The following is a 21,587-nucleotide window of genomic DNA, read 5'->3' on the forward strand; positions in this document are numbered from 1 at the left end:
TGCCCACAGAACGCACAATTGTAACTGCAACCCTTTTCGCTTGCAATTGATGTAGTTCACTGCGTGACGTTTACTTTGACGTTGGGCTGATTTCGCCCGTTCGCCCGGAACGAGAAAGCTTTGTTCGACTGTGAAAGCTTCACGATGGCCGGTGTTGCCAGTTTTTCGGCTATTCAAATATGCAATTTCAAAACTCCAAGTTTATGCGTGTTGCCAGTTTTTCGGCTATTCAAATGTGCAATTTCAAAACTCCAAGTTTATGCGTGTTGCCAGTTGCAGAGAGGAAATCTGAGTGAAGAGGCTGTTCAGTAAACCGTTTATTTATTTGTTCATCCGTTTAAAAAAGTATGTTCCTGTTGCTTCTTAAATTCAGTAGACAGACGAAATGTTGGTTGGTACACAAAAACCATTGTAAATAAAATATCAAGTACCACTTTACACGTTAAGTAAACCGATCGCTTCCTTCCTTGAGGCTTGTGATTGCTGCTGCTGCTGTTCCGTCGCATCACTTGGACGTTTCTGCTGTAACAGTAATGTTTTCTACTACACAGTAAACTTTAACAAGATTCTCTAGGTCACTTCGCGTTTACGAAAAGATTGAAGGCACGTCCTTAGAAATCTGGTTCGTTGAAACAGCTCCGGAAGAGGGAAAATCGCCCAACAAATATTCGAGAAGACTCGAGTGCTGTGGTGAGAAAATGAGAAATGATTGGTTCCCCCCACACATCCAATCGGTCACGTTCGCGGAGCGCCCGTTTCGCGATTCTCTGTATTCGGTGTGCATTGCGCGGCATGCACACCGTTCTCGATGGGTACAGCCCATCCAACGGAATCGTTAGATTAACGAGTTGTTCGGGAGATTTCCATTAAAACATGAAAATATTTCTTCCATATCTCGCACAGACACCATCGCTTCTCCCTTCACTGCTAAATTCGATGTTAGTGCGGTCGTGGTGGCACGTTTCACCAACGTTCCCTCCCTCGCGGATTGTTCGATAGTTGTAAATCAAAACCCTGATTTTACCGGCCAACTTGCCGGTTCTTCTGCACCGCACACATCTTTACGCGCCTATCTCATTCCTTAGCCATGATAACAATGAACCGGATACAATACTACAACACTTTCCTGATAGACGTCTTTCTACGTTTGTTAAAACAATAAGTTATTAAATGCTACAAAAAATCGGTATCGCGACAACTCTAATATTCTGACACTAATTAGACGCTCATTGGACTGCTTCTTGCACGTTTTTCATTGTTACTCGCCTTTCGCTGTTCCCTAAACCTGTCTACTCTCTCCTGGAACCGTCAAAATATAGCACACATCATTAAAAGCATTACCATCCTGTGTCCCTCCTGTGGTGTTGTGTTGATAGGTTCTATTTGTTTTGCTGTGGAAGACGCTCGTTCAGTGGAACACCTTCCTCAGTTTCGCGGCTGGCATCATCCTTCTCCGGAGGATTGTTCCAGGCTTGAAGCTCACCCGTTCCCATAATCACGTACGCGGACGAACCCGTAATATAGATAACGGCCAGAATCCAGAAAACGATCTGCCATTGTGCGTATGAATACTGTAAGGGAGAGCATCAGTAAGATTAGTAATCGTCCACTCAATCGATTGTCGTCCACTTACAGGATCATCAATAGTCAGTATGCCGACCATATAAGCCGACACGAAGCCACCGAACGACGAGAGTGTGTTGGCCATACCGAAAATTGTACCCGAGAAGTTTGGCGCAATATCCAAACCATTGCCTAGGTATCCCGCCGTGACAGCACCGTTGAGGAACAGGGAAAGTGTGAAAATTCCCACCGCCCAGGAACGGTTGTCACCCATGTACACTTGAATGATCATCAAGAATCCAGGTGTCATCACAGCTGGAATTGTAAGAAACGGCCATGAAATCCTTGCACTCTATCGCTCGCATAATGTACGTACCAAAAGCAGTGAATATCTTCCTCGTGGCCGTCGTCGACAGTTTTCCAGATTTTCTTAAATAATCCGCTAAATACGATGAGATCACAGCCATAGCGTACTTTCCAAAGTAAGGCAACGAGGAAAGCAATCCGTTCTGTCAAACAAAATATGGTTAGGAGAAATACAATCGGTCGATAGCGTTGCTTTCGGCACATAAAGCATTAAAAAATCAGCCATCCCCTCTTTACCTCTTTAATATTGAAATGTAGAATGTTCTTCATGTAAGTGGGCAGCTGGTTGACGACGGTGAAGAAACCGAACACGGAGGCACCGTGCGTAAGAATGATGGCCCACACCGGTGCCGAGCTAAGAATTGACTTCCACGGCACGTACGAGGGTTTCTTCTTCTTGCCGGCCGCGTTGATGGCGCTTTCGATTTCGTTTCTTTCCTCCGGGGAAATGCGCGGATGCGCGGAAGGTGTTTCAAACACAACAAGGAACCAGATGATGGACCACAGTAGCCCCAATCCGCCGGTGAAGTAAAACACGCTCTGCCAGCCGATCGTGGCGATAAGGAATCCACAGATCGGCATCGTGATAGCAGCGCCTAGCGATGAGGCCATCATGTTGGCGATGAACTTTGATCGATCCATCGGCGGAATCCAAACGGCAGTCAGCGGATGGATGGCGGGCCACGATGCCCCGAGGAAAAATCCGAGCACGGCTCGCAGGATCACCACGGCTATGTAGTGAGTGTTTGCCGCCAGTGGCGTCAGAAGGGTGAGCAGGCTGGCCCACAGCATACTGTAACCAAACACGCGCCGTCCTCCGATCACCTCCGCCAAGCGACCACCCGGGAGCTCCGTTAGCACGTAACCCCAGAAGAAGCTTCCCAGCATCAGATTCTGTTGGCGGGCATCCCATTCAAACTTTTCCGACTCGTCGATCACGGACAGCTCGGTGGTTGAGGAAACGGTCGTCGCGAGCGTCGTATTTAGTACATCCGTCGTGTTGCTGCTATCGCCGCCGGTGGCAACGCTCACCAAAGCCTTCGTCATTGCGACGATGGCAATCGTAAAGTTTACACGAAGCGCGTAGTTCAGCATAAAGCCGAAAATGACCATAATGTTCAACACTTGCCGGCATGTTATCCATCCTGCGGAGAAATGAAAAGAATGATGTATTTTAGTATATAGCGATCAGCGAGTCACCAGTATGGCGATTGTGAATTTGGAGTTCGTTTTGGACTACGTTTTTATTTCAGGCCGCTATTGCCTTCTCGTGTACAGGTCGGGGCACTAGCGAAGAACCGAAGGTACGCGACCGCACGTCCGTTCCCTTCAAGAGTCGTAGACGAAAGAGAATGTGTCAACCGGTGTGCGGTTGACGTACTGTCACCGGGCGCGCGTCTGACGTTTCTGACCCTCGCTCGCTCGGCGTTTACAGTGCCGAGTCGAGGGGTTCGTTTGAATTGGCCGTTGCCGTGTGGGTGGCTCGGTTGAGCGGTCCCCACAAGTAATAAGTATGTGTCGATGGTACCAACCCAAGGGGTGCTTATTTTTGAAAATTTTACATAAAAACTGTTTAACGTCACCCCGTTTGTAAAACACTCAGAAAGTCAAAAACATTGCAGACACACGTTTTTTCACGTCGAGTTGCTTCCTCCATACGACAAGTATACCATACTTTCCCATGATTGTCTCATGTTTTCCGTCCTCTAATTTGCATCCCCATTAGTATGCAAGTGATCAACTAATGTGCGTTGTCGGTCAGTCCGACATGCTATTCCAGGCACACCTAACGATATACGACATAGGGGTGTGTCATACATCTAACGAGGAAGCATCATTTCCTTAGACACTATCTTGAATCGTAACATATTGCCACACCAGCGAAAGGCAGCCGTAACTAGTTGCGAACCGAACGGCTCGAATGGCGGTGGAAGGCGGTGTCCTCTAAAAACAACTGACGCCAAGAACTGGCGCCTGTTATCATTCGCATCGCGTGAAGCGTAAACACATCAATCAAAATCAGCGACATTGGCACAAACAGCTCCCTCACGTCCGTTTCCGATCGTGCCATCCGCTGATTGCTCTCTCTTTCTCGACGAAACATCAAAAGCACATAATTATATACTTTGATTTTTCACAAAAGTCCTCTCGCCTTTCTTGGAACTGATTCACTGCGTCCATCGTCCCACTAGAACGCAGTTTTCGTATCGCAATCTTGGTCAACCACCCATCACTCCATCCCGTGGCCTTTGTCCTTCTCGCAATTGAGCACGTCATTGAGGACCGGCCCCCAAGAGAAAAAATCGTGATCAGCAACGTGCGTCGATATCGCGCGTAACACACTGGACTCGTGGTCAGCGCAAATAAAACACAGCCGCAACGAACGGTGCAAGGTGAGATGGCGATAAAGTTATCGCCCGTCCCGTCATTGGTTTGCAGAATCGCTTATCAATAGAAGGCTCTGGCCACCACCCATAGCAACGTCCTTTTTTCATCAATTAGACCGAAATGTTTCCCCTCGGTGAATTAACCTGCTCAAATATGGGCAAGAGTTTAAAGATTTGAAAGTGTTGCACCTTTAATATCTGCTGCTAATTAGCACAGCAATGTTCGCGAGGGACACATAGCCACCGTGTTAATTGAAAAGTCACATCAAGGCTCACCTAACTGCGCGCCAAAAAGGCGAGAGGCGAGTACGTTTTATGTTTGTTCGCCAACATCCTTCGATAGGGCGAAGCCAGACGCTTTGTGGAGTTAGTTTGCTCCAGTATTTATCGAAGCTCGACTCGTGCGGATTTATTGCAACGCATCGTGATGATCACGCGCCGATTAATGGCTTTTCTTTATCGCAACTGATTAAGGGGGTCTGGTCCCGCCAGCCGGTCTCATGATGTCATCGGTTCGCGGGAATCGCAAAATGATTGACAGAGAAAAAACATCCTCCGACGAATGTCATTCATGCCGCGTTTGTCCGGTCGGTCGTTATCAACGGTGTGGTGTCCTCCTTGCGTACGAACGTTACGCACGACAGTTCTATTTTAACGTCACATTAGAAGGTCACCATATTTCTACAATAATAGTCAAACGTCCTTAAACTCTACTCTACGAAGCAAGTATTTGCAAAAATAGAACAAAGCCAATTCGTCATTTCCCTGTGAAACGTCATGCGTTACGTGTTAGTCAGATAAGCAGCGTTGGTTCCATGGCAGGACAAACTCTTGATAAGTTTTCAGAGTTTTCAGAGCTAGTGAAATTGTGGTTCCAGATTTCATCATCTATTGAAATCAAACGAACCACTGTTCAAAAACCGGTCCTCTCTAAGCCTAGAATCAGATCGTATTTCCTCACTTTTGCTGTCGCCCACTGCCGATTTGAACAATCCTTTTGCAAACCTCAAGCGACAGGCTTCAAATGCAAATGAACTTTCACTATCGGGGAAGAAATTGTTCGATAACCGTAGAGCAGACAAAACTTAAGGCTATCACAATCATGCGCTACAAGCAACAAACAAACACAGTCCACCCGAATCGTGTGGTCAAACTTAACCTAACGAATACGGCGGCGATAACCTAAGGGTCGAGCAATCCATTAAAAATGCAACAGATGTCGGAGGAGAACTGATTAAAACAAGAATGATGAGGGCCACAATTACCCGCACGGTGTTACTAACTGCTTCGTAGACGGTTCCGCAATATGATGTATAGACGCGAATCGAAATTTTAGTGTTTTAAGGACGTCAATGCTGCCACAGCGAGCAAACGTGAGCATCAAGTGGTTTGATGGGAATCAAACCCGTTTATCGTGACCGCACTCGGTTGGACGCGCCGTTTTATTGGTGTCACGCTTTCAATTAATTGTAACGAACACTGCAACGAGTCGCTCGACATTCCAGCCAAAAGACGCCCAGCAAATAATGGAACAATCTATTTTGATTGACCTACAACGGACGGTTCTCGACGTCTAATCTTCGTGTTGGAACTCTTCCGAATGAAGGAGTTTCGAGAAGACCGGTTGAACAGAGCACCATCAATCGCTTTCTCCCTACAGGCTCCCATTGATTTCGTGTACAGTAAATAGTTGCAATTATCTTTAAGCCAAAATTTGGTTCCATACCTGCAATGCCGGTAGACATCTTCAACGGAGGGAGCAAATACTGGTGCAGCCAAGATCACGGAAGAAGCGAACGGATGTTGCTGAAAGTAAAAAAAGTCGGAAAACACCCCTTTCAATCAATGGAAGCGATTAATAACACATTACACTGCTTTTGGGCTACTTCTATAAAACAGTGGTGGTCATCAATTAACGATCAAGTGTTGCCTCTACAAAACAAGAACGTGTTTTGTGAAGAACAACCCTGAACAATCCGTTCGCCAAAAAGCAGTCAAGCAGAGCAGATCGAAATCATCATAGCTTTCGTTTCCGGTAAAAGCTGGCGCCAATTAGTTCACACGCTAATAAATGTGTCATTAACAGAGTGATTCAGTCATCTCACGGGCGAGGCGAGAGGGCACGATTTCAAATAATTTATGCAAAGTTAGCACGTTTACGAAGCGCTTTCGGTCGGCAGATGAAAAAGGCAAACAGCCCCAGACACGCTACGATGGAATTGATGTCACGAGACACAATTTAACAAAGATAAACACGATTTTATCGCGTTCTTGCCTTGCTCGTAAAGGCTTCTTCGCATTTACACAGCGGCAGAATACAGAAGCACACTTCAAGGTTACGGGCGGTCCGAGGGTTAAGCTGAAGAACGAACCTGAGCGGAAAAGCCCGACAACCCGAACCGGTTATAACGAGTTATTTAAACGACAAAGCGATATTCGCATGTCCTTGGACAATCCTGGGTCACCTTGATCGTAGCCCGTCGGGTGTTCTTGCTCCTGAAAATGCTATGGAAACAGGTCGATCCAAGAAGGCCATTAAAGAGAAGCCTCTTGAAGCTCTTCAACAACGCAATCCTGTTGCGCATTCATGGTCAGTTCGCGAACCGCGCAACGCGAGAACAGGTTCAACGGACCTCAGACGGGGAGGCTTTAGTTGAGCCGGCGGCTGCATACGTGTCACTGTGTTCTGCACGTGCACTTCGCAAGTGAATAAAATCGCTTGGTGGTGGTAGAGAACGCGACTCGTCCATTTTTTTAACACATGTTGCACGCCCGCTTTGGGGACATTAATCAATCGATTGTCGGCGAAAAGGGTCCGCGAGGTCCGTGGGTCGCCAAGTACAGGTAGGAACGAACACCAGCTCTATTTTTAGCATACCGGTGGTACCGGATCGTGAGTCTGTGCACTTTCGCGCTCGTTGCTACTCCGCGAAGTCGCGAAGTTTTGCCTCACTTCATTCACACAGTGCATGTGGAGGAGATTGGATGGGATGTCCGGAATGGCTTCGGGCACGAACCGGATTTTTATGACGAATTGTATATCCATCGCAGGTTGTTTACTCTTGATTATCTTGCGATACCAACGTGAGCACTCCTTTGGTGGGTCAGGCTGAGTATCATCTGCCGCCTGTTTACGAACAATTGCATGGGGCGTGCATCGGCATGCATTATCACTGCACTTAAGGGAACAAATAGTGCATAGCGTTGCAGCTGCAATTTCGTCCGTCATTACGCGACAGACGCAGAGATCAGGGGATGTGTGTATGTCTAATCCCTAGGCGCGCTTTTGCTGCCAGCTGTTCGCCGGCTGCACCCGTGCTTCGTCTGGTCGATCTAATCTCTTCAATATCGTTCGCCTCTTTGCACACATTGCACTTTGATTCCCCATCGCCGCTCGATCCGTCTCACTTTTACTTATGTATCGGCAGCACAATTTCACTCGGGGGTTTTTCGGCTCAGCTCAACCGGGGCACGATGGTACTCCGCCAAAAACCCACAAGGACAAACGGTACACCAAACCGATAAGCCGCGTGCGTAACGTTTGAAAAATAACCTTCGCTTCTTTACACGAATTCACGGGCTGCTTGGGATTCTGAACTAATATTCTTCTCAGCGGCACCATGGCAACATGATCTCGCTTTTCGCGGGCCGCTTTCTAAAGTAAAACTTACCCTCACTAATGCCGCTAAACACAACGTACCCGACCGAGTGTCAAAACCGAAAAACGTAGAACACAAACTTGCCGCACGTAAACGTGGAATGTCAATTTCTCGGTACTCACTTCGAATGTTCGAACCTGACTCTCGAGCTAACCAACTGAAACAACCACATCCGCGCTTTGGGTCGTGCTACGTTATCCGTCTACGCACGACTCTTGCATGATGAATCGGCTGAAACCGGCCAAACCCTTCCGCGTGGACGTCAGCTAATTACTCTTCCAATGTTCAGCTTTTCCATTTTCTCCTCACAGGCTGCGCTTCAGGGTGGAATTATGTGACTAGCGTACGAAGGATAGCGAACCAGTAACGAATGTGGTCTCCTAAACCGTTGCAACTGAAATGCGTATTGTGCTTGGTTGTCTTTCGACAATGGGCCTTTTTGTCGGCGTGTTTGTGCCTGTTGCGAAACGTCGGCTTTTTTGCCCGGCGCGTCCCACTTTTTCGATACCAACTACGCAACCAGCGAGACGATCGCCGCACGTGATTGTTCCAAATTTCCCCCGAATGCGTCGCGTGTTTTATGCGCCGTGCTATGTTGCAGCAATGGAAGGAATACCAACACGAACCTATTGCTCAATTGTCCCTATTGTACCCACGCAAGTTCTTGGTGCGCATCGGCAGCGGAAATGGGCGGAAGTTGTCGTGGGGTAGAGAACAATCTATTGTGTAGCCATCCCGCCAATGATTTCGCCTGTGACGTCGTGATGTTCATTTTTAGAAGTACTCTTTAACTCTTTTACGGACACTTTCAAACCATAAATTAACGTGCTTGAATGATTTTTTGCAGTGTAGTGGTAGCGTATGCTCAGCAGCATACGATATTTGCGATCGTTCAATTTACTGCCCGATCGATGTGTGGGCAATTGAGCTTTTGCGTGTAAATTTATTCGTAAGGCGAAGAATAACGCACACCGACATGATTTACGTCAAACCGTGGTTAGTTACATCGCACAAAAAATGGTTGAATGAAGCTAAAGTTCAGGGTCATGGCTTCAAGGTTTACTGACTGACCCACGCAGGTGAGGTTTCCAACATTACTTACCACTTTAAATGTGGCCACTTTAATGGTGGCGTAAGAAGAGTTTATGTTTAAAAAAGTCTATTATTGAACATGATACTTTTTAGATACCGTGATAAATTTCGATTTGAAAGTACAAAGTTTTGACCCATTCAGTAAAAAGCGAGGATTGTTGAAGCTAGGAAGTTGGGTTAGGAAACACTTATTTACATGTTTGTTTGATTTTACTTATTTTCGCCATTTGTTTTAAAATAAAAATTTCGTCGCCTATACGTTATTTTTAAAATTTACCGTCATCGTGCTCGCTCACTTTCCAGCAGGACCGCCTGACGTTTATTTTGACGTTTCTCAGCTTATCAGCCTTCTGCGAGTTTGCACGTTGCGCTTACGGGTTACGTTACAGTTTTACGGGTTAGAACAGAAATATCTGTTTCCAGAGTGCGTTGGAATGGTAGTCTCTGAAACACCGGTTGAAATTATATAATCCCAAATTGCGGAACCCATCTTTTGCAGTAAGCCGCCGCGCCGCTGCATCAAGTGACCCTTTTGAGCGTCAGCGAACAGCATTCGAAGAGGCCGTGAATGTTGAGGATAAAAAACTCCTCGAAGGTGAGTCGCAAAGTGGTGCCGGTGATAATCGATAAATCGGACGATCTGCCGAAGGTGTAAGATATCACCGCATTATGCAAATAGAGCGTTGCCGAAGACGAAAATTATTGTTTACGGCGTATGAGCGTGTGATGTTCGCATGACTAGCCGACCGACACTAGTATACCCTCATTTCGTAATCATGTGGTACAGCCGGCAAAGAGCGGATAGATAGTAAGGGCGTCCCCATTTTCTCGTTTCTCGTATCGTTGCAGAGGAAAGTGTAGTCTGCGAACGATGACGACAGGAAGCACCGGATCAACATTCCCGAAATGGCAGCTGGCACTACTAATCGGGGCACCCGTGGCAATCGGCCTTGGGTATCTTTATTGGCGCAAATCCGCCGATCAGGATGGTGACAAACTGACGAAGAAGAAACTTGCCGACATAAAAGACAAAACCATTTCGCTCGACGGTGACGACCGGTCCTCGTTGGAGCCAAAAGAAGCAAAGCCATTGACTGGCCGCGAACTTGCACTGCACCACAAGAATGAGGGAAACAAACACTTCCGGGGCGCAATGTACGATCAGGCCATCGTGGAATATACTACCGCTATCGATCACTGTCCCAAAGAGGAAGCCACTGATCGAGCCACGTACTATCAAAACCGGGCGGCGGCCCACGAGCAACTGCAAAACTTTCGGGATGTGATAAACGACTGCAGCAAGGCGATCGAATGTAACCCCACGTACACTAAGGCTCTGATACGGCGCGCCAAGGCATATGAGCAGATTAAAGAGTTAAGCAGTGCGCTGGACGATATTACGGCCGCTTGCATTTTGGATCAGTTTCAGAACAAAACCGGACTCCTGCTAGCGGACCGCATCCTGGGGGAGCTGGGCCAAGAGCACGCGCGCGAAGCGATGAAGGACAAGAAAGAGGTGGCACCGTCGAAGCTGTTCATGAAGAACTATTTCAGCTCGTTCAACAATGATCCGTTCCGCAAAATGGTCATAGCCAGTTCCGAGCCGAAAGGGTTCGTCAAGGCCAAAGCACTGTTTGACAAGGGAGAGTACCAAGGAATCGTGGCCGCGTGCACGGAGGAAATCGAATCGAGTGAATCGGAAGCCGAGTACAAGCTAGAGGCATTGCTGCTGCGAGGAACTTTCTACAACCTGATGGCAAACTACACCGAAGCCAAACTGGACCTCGATGCGGTGGCTGACCTAGAGACGGCGGACAAAAAGTTGCGTGTTAACGCACTGATCAAACGAGCGTCTCTCGTCGTGCAGACGGACTCGGAAACGCCGGAAAAATGTTTCGAATATTTCGCCAAGGCAGAAGAGATCGATAGCACAAACTGCGACATCTTCCACCACCGGGGACAGGTGTTCATTCTGATGGATCGCATGGACGAAGCGATAAATGACTTTGATCGCGCGCACAGTCTGTGCCCGAGTTCGGCGATCATCGCTACGCATCTCTGCTACGCGCGCTACCGGATGGCACTGATGAGCAAAGACGAAGGGGGACTCCGGAACGTCATGAAACGGTTCAACGACATCCTAGAACAGTTCCCGAACTGCGTCGAGTGTTACAGCATCATGGCGCAGGTTTTGACGGAGCAACAGCAGTACCAGGAGGCAGACAACTTCTTCGAGAAGGCGGCCAAACTGGAGCCAGACAATGCCCAAATTCTAGTGCACCGGGGGTTGCTGCAGCTACAGTGGAGGGGAGAGATCGACGAAGCGACGAAGATGATCAGAAAAGCGATCGAAATCGACGATAAGTGTGAGTTTGCGTACGAAACGCTTGGTACGATCGAAGTGCAGCGCGGCAACCTTGTCGAGGCGATCAAACTGTTCGAAAGTGCCATCGCACTAGCCAAAGCCGAACGCAGTCTGGTTCACCTGTACTCGCTGAAGGACGCTGCTATCGCCCAAGTGAACGTTTCCAAGAGCATGGGATTGAGTATTAACAATTTTTCTCCATCGTACTTTGCTTGAACTACCGATTATTATTGTTATGTTTTTTTCGTTGTAATCAATCAAAATCAATGCAATCAAAAACATATTTTCTTTTTCAATTCGATAGTTTTTGCAATATTTGTTACAATTTAACAAGATTCCGCCGCCGGGGTTTCAATGTGTTACAACGTACAACTTCTCAATCAATCACAAGGACCAAACCTAGAAAATGGTCACATTTGGCGCATTGTTTCCCGGCTATCGTTTCATCGAAACTTTTGCATGGGTTGGGTTGTTGGTCCCGCCCCAACCTCCCCTCTGTCACGCAGGTACCGCCAATCGAAACCGTGGCCGGCTACATGAAAACCGGTCTCGGGATTCAAACCGTGCCGGAAGCGAAGAGCGTAACCGACTGTTTCATCACCGGCGGCAACCATCTTGTACAAACATAACTAGATAAAAGTCCCGGTTCCACGCGTCACGACATCATCCCCCTCACAGCAGAAGTACAGCACGAAAGAGACCATGAGAATGCTCACAAGCGAGTTCAAAATCGAATAAAATTACCACGCATAAAGTTAAACAGCTTGCATTTGTTCGTTGTTGTTTAATTGCATGCGAAAAGTTTGCCAGACGCTGCGCTGAGCAATGCCATTTGCGGCCAGTTCCTTCGAAGTTTTGACCGTTTCATGATAGAACGCAGAAGGAAGAAGAGATTAAGTACTAGAAAATGTTTTTATTATCCATGTTTTTTTTTCGTTAGAATACATTTGAGTAGTGATAAGTAAAATATATTTCATATTCAAACTTTATCGGATCTGCCTCCGTTCTGTTCGTGAAAGTAAAAGTCCATATTGATATGTTTTTCGCAAAACATATTTAGTCCTTTATCCGCTTAATTCAATAGCGCGGTGCATATCGGCAGAGTAAATGTATGAAAAAACGGAACAATGGTAGTAACAAAAACTTTGAGTAAATAATAAATATATAAATTATTAATAAATAAAAAAAAAGTTTGACTCCACCACGAAGGTGTCGAAAGAAAAACGAAGCAAAAATTCAATCAATTCCATTCAACAGTCCTCATTTTGATGGTCGTTTGAAACTAGGAACCGAAATTCGTAAAGCCTGCATACACCATGCATTAGCAGCTAGTCGGTTCCGCTGTGGCCAGTAAGCTAATGTGCTCAACGTAAGATCGTATCTTTTTTCCCTTTCTCTGAGACTAGAAAATTAATAATACACATCAACGGTTTGTTATGTGAAACATGTATCTCTAACATTGATGAGTAGGTTCGTAACTTAAGAATGTCCTTCCTTTCAGCAGAAGGATAAATAGATTATATAGTGTCAGTACGAGTTACGCTGCGCTGTATCACCATTTGTTGCATATTACATTCTCCTTTCGCTTTGCATCTTTTTGGTAAATAAAACCACATTTCAAAAATATCACTCCACTATACGAGTTCATAAAACACGTTATCTTACCACCGGTGGTCACACGATGTCTCCCGAAATCCAACGGCCGGGGTAAAGCCGGTCGACTCGGGGGAGCACCGGTACGATCGGTTGAGCTTGCCTTGCAACCTCTCGCTGTTGTTGATTATATTGTCCCCCACCAACAGGCAGGAACAGTTGCATGATTTAGAGCTTCTGAGTGCTAATCTAATGAGCTTATCAAAAGTAGAATTGATGGTCAAATCAAATATGAAACGTTTAATTTCCTTTAGATTAATAGTGAGTTAGTTGATGATCGGTTAGCAGCTAAATAATATCGTCGTTCGAAAGGCTTAAAGGAAGTGCGCTATCCATGTTGGTTTGTATGTGTTAGCGAATGCCGTATGATTAGGATATAATGAGTGGTTACTTATTCGTCACCTTCGTCGTAAATATTCGAAAACAGTCACATCGCATCGTATACCCCCATTTCGGTAGGTATCTCGCGGATCTTAAGCAGCGACTTTTTCGACTTGCGTCGTCGTGATGACCGCGACTCCTTTATCCTCGGTGCCACCGGTTGATACACTGGTTCCTTCGCCACCAGTGGTTGGCACATCACCTTCTCCTTCGCCGTCGGCTAGGTTGTTGCCCTGCAACACTTCCTTCGCTGTTTGCTTTTTCATTTCCAAAAATTGGTCGCCGTTAAAACGGCTTTTTTGATTTTCGATATCCTTCGGAAAATAAAACGGGTAATCGTTATTTACGAAACAAACTCAGATCCATACTAAGAATGGGGAATTACTGCCATTAAGCACAAAAAGGTCGGATTATTAAATGTTAGTAAACATAACCATAACCATGCTCTGTTTGCGGAGTTCGCCTGGTGTGCAATACACATGCCCTTTTCAATCACAATCCTTCACAATCACATGCCTTTGCTGGAAGCACACACAGTTATATGACCTATTCTAAAATCTAGTGTTCAAAACACTTATTACTATTATATGAAACTCTCCGAAAGCTTTAAAAGCATTAACATCCGGTAACAACATATCCTGGTCATTCACAAGGCCGATCGTTCTTGTGAGGTTACCTTTGAGGCTCTCCGAGGACGGATGAAAACAATCGCATATCTGTAAAGCTATGCTGCTTAGTGTAAGGTCTTTCTAATCACTGGTAGACTTATAGCGCATTAAAACACGGCCGGTCATTTTTTTGTTAATCACATTTGAAACACATGAGCTAAGATTAGTTGTTGACGAGTATCGTGGCCGAAAGCCAGTGTTGTTATTAGTTAAGCCGGAATGTTTCGATTGAAACGACGGTCCAGGGATCAAGTCGAAACTATCGGAGTTAATAGTTGCGTGACGTTGCAGCATGAGGTTCTTAGTGAGGTAGAAGTTCCGTCGATTGTAGTTACTAGCGCCCATTACACCGTCGTTTGATGAATGAATGTTGGAAGGTTTGTTAGTGACAGTCGCCGAGACTGGCCATTCGAGCGAGTTCGTTTTAGTTGGGTTAGTTGTTTCCTCCACCGCCGCGTTAGCCCCATCACCAGTAGCGTGAGCACAGTCCCTTACCTTATTTTTTGCCAAATAAGGAAGAATTTCACATATACGCTTCCAGTCAGCTGGTAGTTCCCACGAGTAGGGAGACTTCGAGTAGTAAATCAGCCGTTCATATTCGATTCGTTTCACTGTGGTGGTGGCAAAGTGGTGACAAAGTGTAAGAAACAATCGGTTACCCGTCACCCAAGGCACACAGACTCGAGAGAGCCTCATCACCGATCGTTAACTTACCCGGATTCGAATCCGACTTGCTGGCGGCTGCCGACGATGCGTCCTTCAGCCCGTCTCCGGCACTGTCCTTACGAGAGAAGTGGCTTCGGCGGGATCGACTCAATCCATTGTTTGCGCCGGCTCCGATGACGTTGTTATTCTGAACATCGTTTGCCTTAAGGGTCGCCCCAGGTTCGACGATAAACACATCATCGTCCGGTTCCAAGTAGTTTCCCAACTCGCCAACGCTTGCTCCAATCGTGTTCAGTCCAACGCCACTATCCACGAAGGGTGAACCAGTGATCAGCGAGTGTGGTCCGGGCACGATGCCCACGGGAGACGAGAGTGAGTTCGGTAGATCAAAGCTTGTACACATATCTACCGACGCCAGGAATTCGTTGCTGCTAAAATAGTCATCGAGGACTAATTTGGCCACCTGCAAGTACTCAGAAAATGGTCCATAAATGTGTGTCACTGTAAAATGAACTTTATAGCCCGGAGCTGGGCAAATGTTGTACCTTTACTAGCTCCAAGCAATCTCCGGTAATTTTCAGATTGTGTTGGCCCACATTGACGGTGTACTTGTACTCGCCAAGCGACGCATCGTTGGAAGAGAAACTGTGGAGCAGCATACCGGCATTGCTGTTCCGCTGGCCATTGTTTTGCGACCCATTTCGCGACAGCTTCGGATGGGTGTAGGATGATGGCTGCGTTTGTGAATAGCCGCTGAGATTCAGGCTGAGCGAACCGGTCGCCGTCGCCGGTTGCATGGAGTGCTGGTTCCCCATGAAGGCCATACCATTTGTACCGCTGCCGGCAATGTCCACCATTCCGCCAACCAGTGAGTTTCGTGTGTTGGAGGATCCTGTGTCCTTTCTCGGGACCGTTTCATCTGAAGCAGATGACGCCAGAGAACTACAGGACCCATCCTGCGAGTTGTCCAAACGTACGGGCGAAGCGTTCCGACGGATGGTATCTTCGATCAACTGTTTGGCATAGCTACGTGGGATGGAAAACGAACGAATTAACGATAATGTCGGGACAACATCACAGTATACTTACTTGATCTTATCTTCGTTCGGGCCCGTGATTTGCACCAGTCGCTCTTTGGCTCCGGTAGCCACTGGAACGTAACACCCGTAAAGATAAATTAGAATCCACTTTATCGAGTAACAGTAAAGCACATCCATTATGCTGATAAGAGACACACAATGTAGCGCAATCAACCAGAAAGAGGAAGCTACGTAGCGACACTTAGAGCAAACATATTACTGTGAAATCGGTATACAGAGGAAATTATTTGTTTTGTTAAATGAAACAGCAAACAAAACGTTGTTAATTGTGCATATCTCTCGCTCACTGTTTGCCACACCAACCAATCGAACGAGCCTTTTGCTGTTACCAAACCAAACCATTAGCCAACAAATTGTTATTATGATGTGCGCACTCCTGATGCAAAATGTGCTCAATTAATGCAGTGCAAGGGTGCGGAACTAGTGCGGAACATAGAGAATGATTGAATGTTTTTCATTTTGTGCTTTGCGATAAAAACACTTCAACCGTGCCGGGATTAGCCTGGGAACGACTCTTTACCTCTTTGGAACGATATAACAGTTTCCGACAGTTCCTCAATCATATGAACTCTACGTCCCTTGATTCCCATTACTGTGGACCGATGGATGAGTGTCCAGGTAGAGGAATAGATGAAAAATTTACCATCGAAAATTAAAAATACTTTTCGGTTCGTAGTCGCACAACTCGGACTGGTCCTTTCCCTGGAGCAGGTGTGCCTTACCTTTGCCCGAATCGGCATTGCGTATGACGATCTCATCCTTGCAGTAGGTTTTGCCGGGAATTTTGGTAGGTTTCGGGAACTTGCCGGATGTTCGAATGAGCTCACCCGGAGCTAATGCCGGTACCATCTGACCGAGCGGAGGGGAGGAACCTAGCAGGCTAGAATCGGCCAAAACGTCGGGCTGCAAGAATAATGTGGTCAGCACTTTGTCTTTTTTCTGTTCCGCTTACCACAGGACCGACCACGTACCTCCACATTAGTAGCTTTGTGTTTGTAGTACGTATTTGTACCGTCAGACACCTGCCAGGATTTGGCACGCAGCTCTATCAGCTCCAGAAGGTTCAATCGTGTCATTATGTTCAACCGCTCATCTTGGGACGCATTTCGAAAAATAACAAACGCACGGTCCAGCGTGTCTTTCGAAACGTTCTCTAGCTGCGGCCCGTGGAGTCGCAGGTTAGCAAGCAGTGCATTCATGCCGTCCGCATTGTTGCACCCGTTCGCCAGGCTTGCGGCTACATTTTCTGTCAGTGAAATAAGCTCTTCGACTGGAAACGGAAAAGACGTAAGAAAAACAATTCTGTAATAGATCCGCCCCGGAACGCGCCCTCATCTGCTGCGCACTTACTGGATTGCACTTCATAGACAGGCAAATGGACATGCGACTGCTTTAGCGTCGATTTCAGTGGTCGAGCAGGTTCAAGATTTTTCACGGCGCGCCCCATCTGCGACATGCTGAAGCTGGATGCGCTTGCTGCTGACACACCGTCGATGGCCACGTTCGATCGGCGAAGGCAACACTGCGTACTGCGTGCCCAGAGAGTAGCCACAGGTCGTCAAAGTTATCGATTTTTCAGCTTACTTTGACCGGCCACGAGTTATGAAAACTAAAAGCTTCGCTGCCGTATATTGCACGTTTCGAAAGTACTGGTGCTTCAAGCGCGCTAATGGTAGCGCAATTTCCTTCAGGTTTTCCGTCTACACCTACAGCGCGCGTAAAGGACGGAAAGTGGCAAAAAAAAAAAATAATAACGAACCGAGCGTCCGGCGTACGAGCGACAAAACAAAAATGTGAACAGCTACGAGTTGATCGCTGCTTGCCCTCCTCCCCTGCAAACGAAACGAAAATCGAAAAGGTAACATGCGATAAATGCGTACACAGGAGGCTAAATCTAATAAGCAAACTGCGGCGGCAGAATTCCTGTCGTGGTCATGTATCGTCGGTGTTCTAGGAAACCCCGCAAAATTGTCCAATTGTGGTGACTCCACATTTTTGTATTAAATTACCAACTCGACAAAGCTTGCTTTTCTTTCCGGCCGCGCTTACGACGGTTCTCCGTGGGAGACGGAAAGAGAGAAAGCTACGGAAGGAAATGCCCGTGCATTCGCTGTACACAGTTCGATCATCAATATTCACGGATGCAATACCTCCGGGTGGGTGGAAAATATATTTATAATACACACATATGCACATTACGTTGTCAGATCTTGCTGACGACAGCGAAAACAAGCAGAAATCTTTTATCGGCCACTTTCCCGAAAGCCACCCAAAGCCGCAAATACGAAACGAACTGTTCACAGCGCACCAAATCCGTTTTCTCTTGAGGGCTCGGAAGAATGCACAGCTCGTTGCTATCGTTTCAACGGAGTCGCATTTCGCTTTGCAACCCGTGCTTCGTCATTGGCCAGCCGAAATGCAGTGCGGGGAATCAGAATAACACTCGGAGCGCCGCTTTCTGGTGACGCATCACCCGATTTGCAAACCGTAGTTCTTTTCCAAATCCACTTCTCGATAGTTCCTACCTGTTTTTTTTTAATTTGTGTTTTTATTGATAAAGTTCACTCGTTGAACGGTGAAAACCGAATGGCGAATCAGTGTGCGCCTTTATTCGTATCTGACAGTAGGCAGGGTTGACACACACTGTGTTGAAATTGCCCACTTTTCAACATTTATGAAGTGAATTTGTGTTTTTAATAAGCGGCCCACGGCCGTTTGACCGAAATCTAAACCGAGCGATATGTGAAATCAGAATATCTTGGCCGAGCGGTCACGCAACTGCTGACCAACGACCAATTTCCTGCTGCATTTCCTCGGTTCGATCCTGCTGCTGCTGCCACTCATGAAGCTCAACTAACACGTATTCGATGCATTCGCCGGAATCTTGAACCGCTTCCGTGTCCGCTAGCGGTTCCGCGGATTCGGCCTCCTCCTCTTCTGAAGTTGTTTCGGTCTTGGAAAAAGATTGTTAGTGCAACATTATTACTGTAAAGATTGAAAATAAATGTTTACCTCATTCGGGTATGGCCAATTTGTGAATCGCGTGACTTTAATGCCGTTGTACTCGCGTTGCTGCGCATAATCTAATGGAAAGAGAATAATTAATAAAATTTCACCAATTGCTCCACAATTACATTACCCTGGTTCCTCGAAAGCTACTAACCACCACGTTTTTAACCGACAAAGGTTTTGAATGAATGACACTTCGTTTCGTCGATTCTTCGTTTCGTCGACTCTTTTGATAACAAAAGGCGACGCCATTGTGTCAGTCAGTTTAAAAACAAGTGTCAGCTGAGTCGCTTGAGATTCCAGTCCAACTCCAACCGTGAAATAGTTTACGAGAAACACGTGAAACAGACCTTAAAGTTTGTTAAGTCTAGGTCAAGCTAAGTCAAGGTCAAGGTCAAGGTCAAGGAATCAAGGTAAGCCGACGACAAGGGCTGAAAATTGCTGCGCCGTTCGAAAAGCTGTTTGGTCATGCGCAAGATGGAAGATGTTGATGGATAGTTTTGGGAATCTTGGGCTTTCGACTAATTATTTTACCTCTGCAGATGTCTAACGGAAACGATGGCCAGGAGCCGGGCCCGTCCAAGCGGCGAAGGGTACCACCGCCCGAATACTATAACTATTATAGCGACAGCGACAGCGACAGCGAGACAGAGTTCGACGCCGAAAAGCACCAGAACGTTCTCGAGGAATACAACACTGCTGATGATCCGGAGGATTATCGTAGACGGATGGTAGAACTCTCATGCCGTGTGACGCTGATCGCTGAGCGAAGCCCGGATACGCGCAACGAGCTGCTGTGCGCGTTGGGCTCGTTTATTCCGGGCTTGTCGACGGACCCGCGAACGTTGCTCGAAGGACCGTGGGACATCACGCCCACAGATGTCCCTGGCCTTGCTGAACCGGCGGCCTTCTGGCAGCGTGACGTTGGTAAGTACGCCGTTAAAATTATACTTTCATATAAATAACGTAATACCATTAAATTACAGAAGAAGCAATACGGGCACAGACGTCGTCATCGACGGTCGGGTTGGACTTGTTCATTGCTGGGGCACCGTTCATGCATCTTAACAATCCCAAACTGACATCGTGGGTTGTGCTTGGACGGGTGCGCGAAGCCACTAAACCACCGGGCGAACCTTTCGTCCTGAGCGTGTTTAGTGGCAGCGAAGCCCCAACCCCGCACGTGCTACTCAGCCCGCTCTGCGACCAGTTGCCGGAATTGCCGAATGTCACAGTCAGAGCGGTGCTTGCAGACGATGAGGGACGTGCGCGCGCGAAAGGTAGGTTTCTTAGCGGGGTAAATTTATTTAAATTTTTATGTATTGTTTTTCTAATAATTACAGAGACGGCCCGGCAAAACGCATATTATGGATGCCAAAAGTGCGTCATTCCGGGCAAAATGGTAGGTGAGAAACTCAGCTTCTACCGCGACAAACCCTTCCCCGCACGAACGCACGCTGAATTCGTGGCCCATCGGTACGATGCAACACATCGTACTTTCGGTGATCCCACGCAAATGACGCCTTTGGCTCGTTTGAAATTAGACATAGTTAAAGATGTCATTGTGGGTGACGACCGACATTTGCTGCACTTAGGGGCAGCGAAAGATTTTTGGGAGTTATTCACGCACACAACTCGCATGAGCGCGGAGAATTTCGACAAACTCCAAGGCCTGATGTGCAAGGTCCACTTTCCGCACGAACGGAAAGGCGGACAGTTCGGCACGATCATTGGATTGTGGACCCCTTCAATGTGGGGGTACTTCTGCGATGTGGTAGGCTTTGTGGTTTTTCAGCAGGTGCTATCCGAACCAGATTTTGAACTCTATTGCAAGTTACATTGGGCGGTTGCCATCTGCAACGGCACTCGCAATGGACGTTTGTTGCGGTATGCACAAAAATTGTTTGAGCTATACGTTACAGACTACGAAAGAATCGTCGGGTATGTACCGTGTCGCGTCCACTGCCTCCTCCATGTAGTAGACGAAGTTAGAGACAAGGGACCGTTGCCGGGCCAGTCAACCACCCCGTTCGAGGACGAGTTAATCGGCCTCAAATTGAAGGTAAATACTGTCGAACCTAAACGGGTGGTCAAGATAGTAGCAACGGCCCTGTTGCTTCGGGAGGCAGTGCGACGCCATCTCCCCGTCTCCCGTCTACCTACGGTTACGCACGAAGGCCGTAGGGTAAAGATAAGGGAGAAGTTCTTGCTGAGAAATGAGACCGTCTCAGCAACCGATGCCAATGGCTGGTTTTTGGCGAAGACCAATGGTAAGGATGTAGAAGTAGTAAAATTTGAAAAGGCATCGGAGAAGGACATTGGGTCTCTGGTCGTCTTAGGACGACCTTTGGCAACGGCAGCGATGAAGGCGTTCATCCATCCGGTCAGAGTGCCTCCGGCTTTGAACGTCTTCTTCGTAGACAACAAACAAGAATTGAAACAAGCACAAAGTTTCCGCGTAAGCGATATGGTTTGTAAACTTTGCGTAGTAGACCTGCCCAACTACACAAGTTTCGTGCCTCTGATTGAATCCTTGGCAGAGTTATTCGAACTCCCATAGTTCGAAGGATGATCAGAGTGCCAAAACCACTCGTGTGCTTTTCAATGTTTGTAATGTTGCCCGAGCCGTGCCGTCTTTTTTATTCAGGGTGTGGGTGTGGTGGCGGGGTTTAATGGCT

At 47.1% G+C, this 21,587-nt stretch overlaps 4 protein-coding genes across 8 annotated transcripts; 2 read left to right on the forward strand and 2 right to left on the reverse strand.

The window, feature by feature from the left end:
- Positions 1-310: 310 nt before the first annotated feature.
- Positions 311-8,107, reverse strand: LOC131212922 (sialin). 2 transcript variants are annotated; one of them, XM_058207008.1, is made up of 6 exons: positions 7,988-8,107; positions 6,043-6,122; positions 2,167-3,074; positions 1,940-2,072; positions 1,634-1,878; positions 311-1,571 (listed from the first exon to the last, which is right to left on the reverse strand). In XM_058207008.1, the coding sequence occupies exons 2-6, from the start codon at positions 6,059-6,061 to the stop codon at positions 1,380-1,382; spliced, it is 1,497 nt and encodes a 498-aa protein (XP_058062991.1). In that variant the 5' UTR covers positions 6,062-6,122; positions 7,988-8,107; the 3' UTR covers positions 311-1,379. The 2 variants fall into 2 exon arrangements, with proteins under 2 accessions (XP_058062991.1, XP_058062992.1); XM_058207009.1 differs by lacking the exons at positions 6,043-6,122; positions 7,988-8,107 and adding an exon at positions 3,170-3,344.
- Positions 8,108-9,429: 1,322 nt separating this feature from the next.
- LOC131212396 (mitochondrial import receptor subunit TOM70) lies at positions 9,430-12,717 on the forward strand. Its single transcript, XM_058206250.1, has 3 exons — positions 9,430-9,504; positions 9,567-9,662; positions 9,917-12,717. The coding sequence occupies exon 3, from the start codon at positions 9,939-9,941 to the stop codon at positions 11,646-11,648; it is 1,710 nt and encodes a 569-aa protein (XP_058062233.1). The 5' UTR covers positions 9,430-9,504; positions 9,567-9,662; positions 9,917-9,938; the 3' UTR covers positions 11,649-12,717.
- On the reverse strand, positions 12,335-17,725 carry LOC131212395 (eukaryotic translation initiation factor 4E-binding protein Mextli). 4 transcript variants are annotated; one of them, XM_058206248.1, is made up of 9 exons: positions 17,251-17,725; positions 16,872-17,170; positions 16,623-16,803; positions 16,421-16,492; positions 15,890-15,950; positions 15,346-15,826; positions 14,849-15,263; positions 14,630-14,745; positions 12,335-13,780 (listed from the first exon to the last, which is right to left on the reverse strand). In XM_058206248.1, the coding sequence occupies exons 1-9, from the start codon at positions 17,354-17,356 to the stop codon at positions 13,559-13,561; spliced, it is 1,953 nt and encodes a 650-aa protein (XP_058062231.1). In that variant the 5' UTR covers positions 17,357-17,725; the 3' UTR covers positions 12,335-13,558. The 4 variants fall into 4 exon arrangements, with proteins under 4 accessions (XP_058062231.1, XP_058062232.1, XP_058062228.1 ...); XM_058206249.1 differs by lacking the exon at positions 16,421-16,492; XM_058206245.1 differs by having other exon boundaries at positions 13,662-14,745.
- Positions 17,726-19,451: 1,726 nt separating this feature from the next.
- On the forward strand, positions 19,452-20,315 carry LOC131207926 (uncharacterized). Its single transcript, XM_058200562.1, has 3 exons — positions 19,452-19,836; positions 19,896-20,143; positions 20,253-20,315. The coding sequence occupies exons 1-3, from the start codon at positions 19,452-19,454 to the stop codon at positions 20,313-20,315; spliced, it is 696 nt and encodes a 231-aa protein (XP_058056545.1).
- Positions 20,316-21,587: the final 1,272 nt, after the last annotated feature.

The sequence above is a fragment of the Anopheles bellator genome, chromosome 2 (assembly GCF_943735745.2).
Source record: "Anopheles bellator chromosome 2, idAnoBellAS_SP24_06.2, whole genome shotgun sequence".
NCBI lineage: Eukaryota > Metazoa > Arthropoda > Insecta > Diptera > Culicidae > Anopheles > Anopheles bellator.

Coding starts and splice junctions, on each gene's coding strand:
- LOC131212922 (XM_058207008.1), bottom strand. Junction 1,879..1,939: donor GAAGATATTCACTGCTTTTG/GTACGTACATTA, acceptor TTACAATTCCAG/CTGTGATGACACCTGGATTC. Junction 1,572..1,633: donor TACTGACTATTGATGATCCT/GTAAGTGGACGA, acceptor TCTCCCTTACAG/TATTCATACGCACAATGGCA.
- LOC131212396 (XM_058206250.1), top strand. CDS start 9,939: ATGACGACAGGAAGCACCGGATCAACATTCCCGAAATGGCAGCTGGCA.
- LOC131212395 (XM_058206245.1), bottom strand. CDS start 17,356: ATGTCGCAGATGGGGCGCGCCGTGAAAAATCTTGAACCTGCTCGACCA. Junction 17,171..17,250: donor TGTCTATGAAGTGCAATCCA/GTAAGTGCGCAG, acceptor TTCCGTTTCCAG/TCGAAGAGCTTATTTCACTG. Junction 16,493..16,622: donor CAATGCCGATTCGGGCAAAG/GTAAGGCACACC, acceptor ATCGGTCCACAG/TAATGGGAATCAAGGGACGT.
- LOC131207926 (XM_058200562.1), top strand. CDS start 19,452: ATGTCTAACGGAAACGATGGCCAGGAGCCGGGCCCGTCCAAGCGGCGA. Junction 19,837..19,895: donor CTTCTGGCAGCGTGACGTTG/GTAAGTACGCCG, acceptor ATTAAATTACAG/AAGAAGCAATACGGGCACAG. Junction 20,144..20,252: donor CGGAATTGCCGAATGTCACA/GTCAGAGCGGTG, acceptor TAATAATTACAG/AGACGGCCCGGCAAAACGCA.